General features: G+C 37.8%; 1 protein-coding gene across 3 annotated transcripts in view; it reads left to right on the top strand.

Annotated features, from left to right (window-relative positions):
- Nucleotides 1-1,766, top strand: part of RAB1A (RAB1A, member RAS oncogene family) — a 60,642-nt gene that overhangs the window by 50,909 nt on the left and 7,967 nt on the right. The window contains exon 4 of one of the 3 annotated variants that reach the window (XM_006862954.1): nucleotides 911-1,006. The exons of the other annotated variants lie outside the window; for them this stretch is intronic. Within the exon in view, the coding sequence (XP_006863016.1) occupies nucleotides 911-1,006 (96 nt within the window). The remainder of the gene's footprint in view (nucleotides 1-910; nucleotides 1,007-1,766) is intronic. 3 annotated transcript variants of the gene reach the window in all.

The following is a 1,766-nucleotide window of genomic DNA, read 5'->3' on the forward strand; positions in this document are numbered from 1 at the left end:
CTCTCTTATCAGCTGGACGCTTCACTCTCTAGTCCTCTGTGGCTATGTCACTGACTCTGGGCCCAAGAGTCCCCAGGTCTTGCCACACTGCTGGCCAATCAGGTCTCCACCTGGGTTCACAGGAGTCTGTTGAACGTTCTAGGGCTTAGCTCGCAGCTTCATTGCTGTTTTCCCCTCACTTCCTCTTATCCGTGACTAACGTGGTCACCAATCAGGGAGTATATTCCCATTGAGTCTTATAGTCTTGGGATGTCCAATATATTTTTAAAAGAGGTCATTGCCAAGCAGCAATTTATACAACATTCTAATTGCCTCTGTTAAAAACCAAGTTTTTATATATATAAAAATTGAGTTTGCCTCTTGGTACTTTTAACAGTTCATCATTTTGTTTTGTTTAGAAGGTTGAGCCTTAGTGTGGTAGAAGTATGGTAGATTGTTGTTAAAATAAATTGTATGAAATAAAGTATTCCTTACAGTGTTTTCTCTGGGATTACCTGAGAGGGATAAATAGTTATCTCGATTAGTAGGACTAAATTAGGTCCTCTCATGCCTTTCATGATGTTAGACAGTGATTTTTGTCTTATGTGTGAGAGTGTAATGTGTTGAAAAGTCAGTAACTTTTCTGTTAAAATCAACCTGTTTTCTGCACTCTTACTAAATGCTTAGCACGGTGCTGTGGAGAATCTAAAAATATTACGTGGTTCCAGGTCTTAAAACATGTAATCAATCCTGGTGACTAGAATTCTTTTGGTATCATTATTGTAAGTTAAATTGAATTGTGCACATTGGGTTAATGTTTCCATGGCATATACTGCTAATCTCATATGCCTAACTGTTGCCCCTCCACCTGACCTTCGTTCCAACTCTGTTTTTAACAGTTTTCTTTGTATTTCTGATTGTTTTATGACAGTGGGACACAGCAGGCCAAGAAAGATTTCGAACAATCACGTCCAGTTATTACAGAGGAGCCCATGGCATCATAGTTGTGTATGATGTAACAGACCAGGTAAGTTCCAAGTGTTAGGCAACAAAGCAGAGAGTTACTGTTTGATACATGTCAGGTTCTTTATCTTTACTTTTAAGCCATCAGTATTGTTGTTTATATAGCAGAAAACTTTGTCCATGCAATATATAAATGAATCACACAAAACCATTTGTATAAATAATGGATTGGTCAACCCAAACTTTATATTTTTCTTTTTTAAGTAGAAAGCTTAGTAATGAGTTTACATTTGCTTTTTCTTTTTTAAATGTTTTTATTTGTGGATTGAGTGAGAGTTTACAGGGCAGATAATCAGTGTTACATTCAACAAATTCATACACCTTGTTTCATTACAATGATTATAATCCCCTCCAAGTACCATCAGTTAACAGTATTTCTCTCTATTCACTTTACCTTTATTTAAAAAAACAAACACACATTCAGGCACATATAATAATATACACCTCCAAAGGGCACATTCTGCAAGTCTGCTCCTGGCCACCAGCTCTTAGATCCTCTCTTCCCATGAATCTAGAGTCCTTAGCCACTCTCCAACTCCATGGCCCCAACTCTACCTCCATCTCTGGCATCACTGCATCACTTGATAAGGTCCCGCATTCTGCTTGTGCACTTCTCCCTTGATGGTCCTAGGTTCCTCTGTTTCTGGACTGTAAGATTAACCACTCTCCTGTTTTTGTTACAAAACTTCTACCTTTATAATTGTGACAGTCGCAGTTATTCATGATAACAATTATTCACTATTGAATCATACGAATCTTATCCC

Source organism: Chrysochloris asiatica, unplaced genomic scaffold, assembly GCF_000296735.1.
Source record: "Chrysochloris asiatica unplaced genomic scaffold, ChrAsi1.0 scaffold00052, whole genome shotgun sequence".
In the NCBI taxonomy this organism is placed as follows: Eukaryota; Metazoa; Chordata; class Mammalia; order Afrosoricida; family Chrysochloridae; genus Chrysochloris; species Chrysochloris asiatica.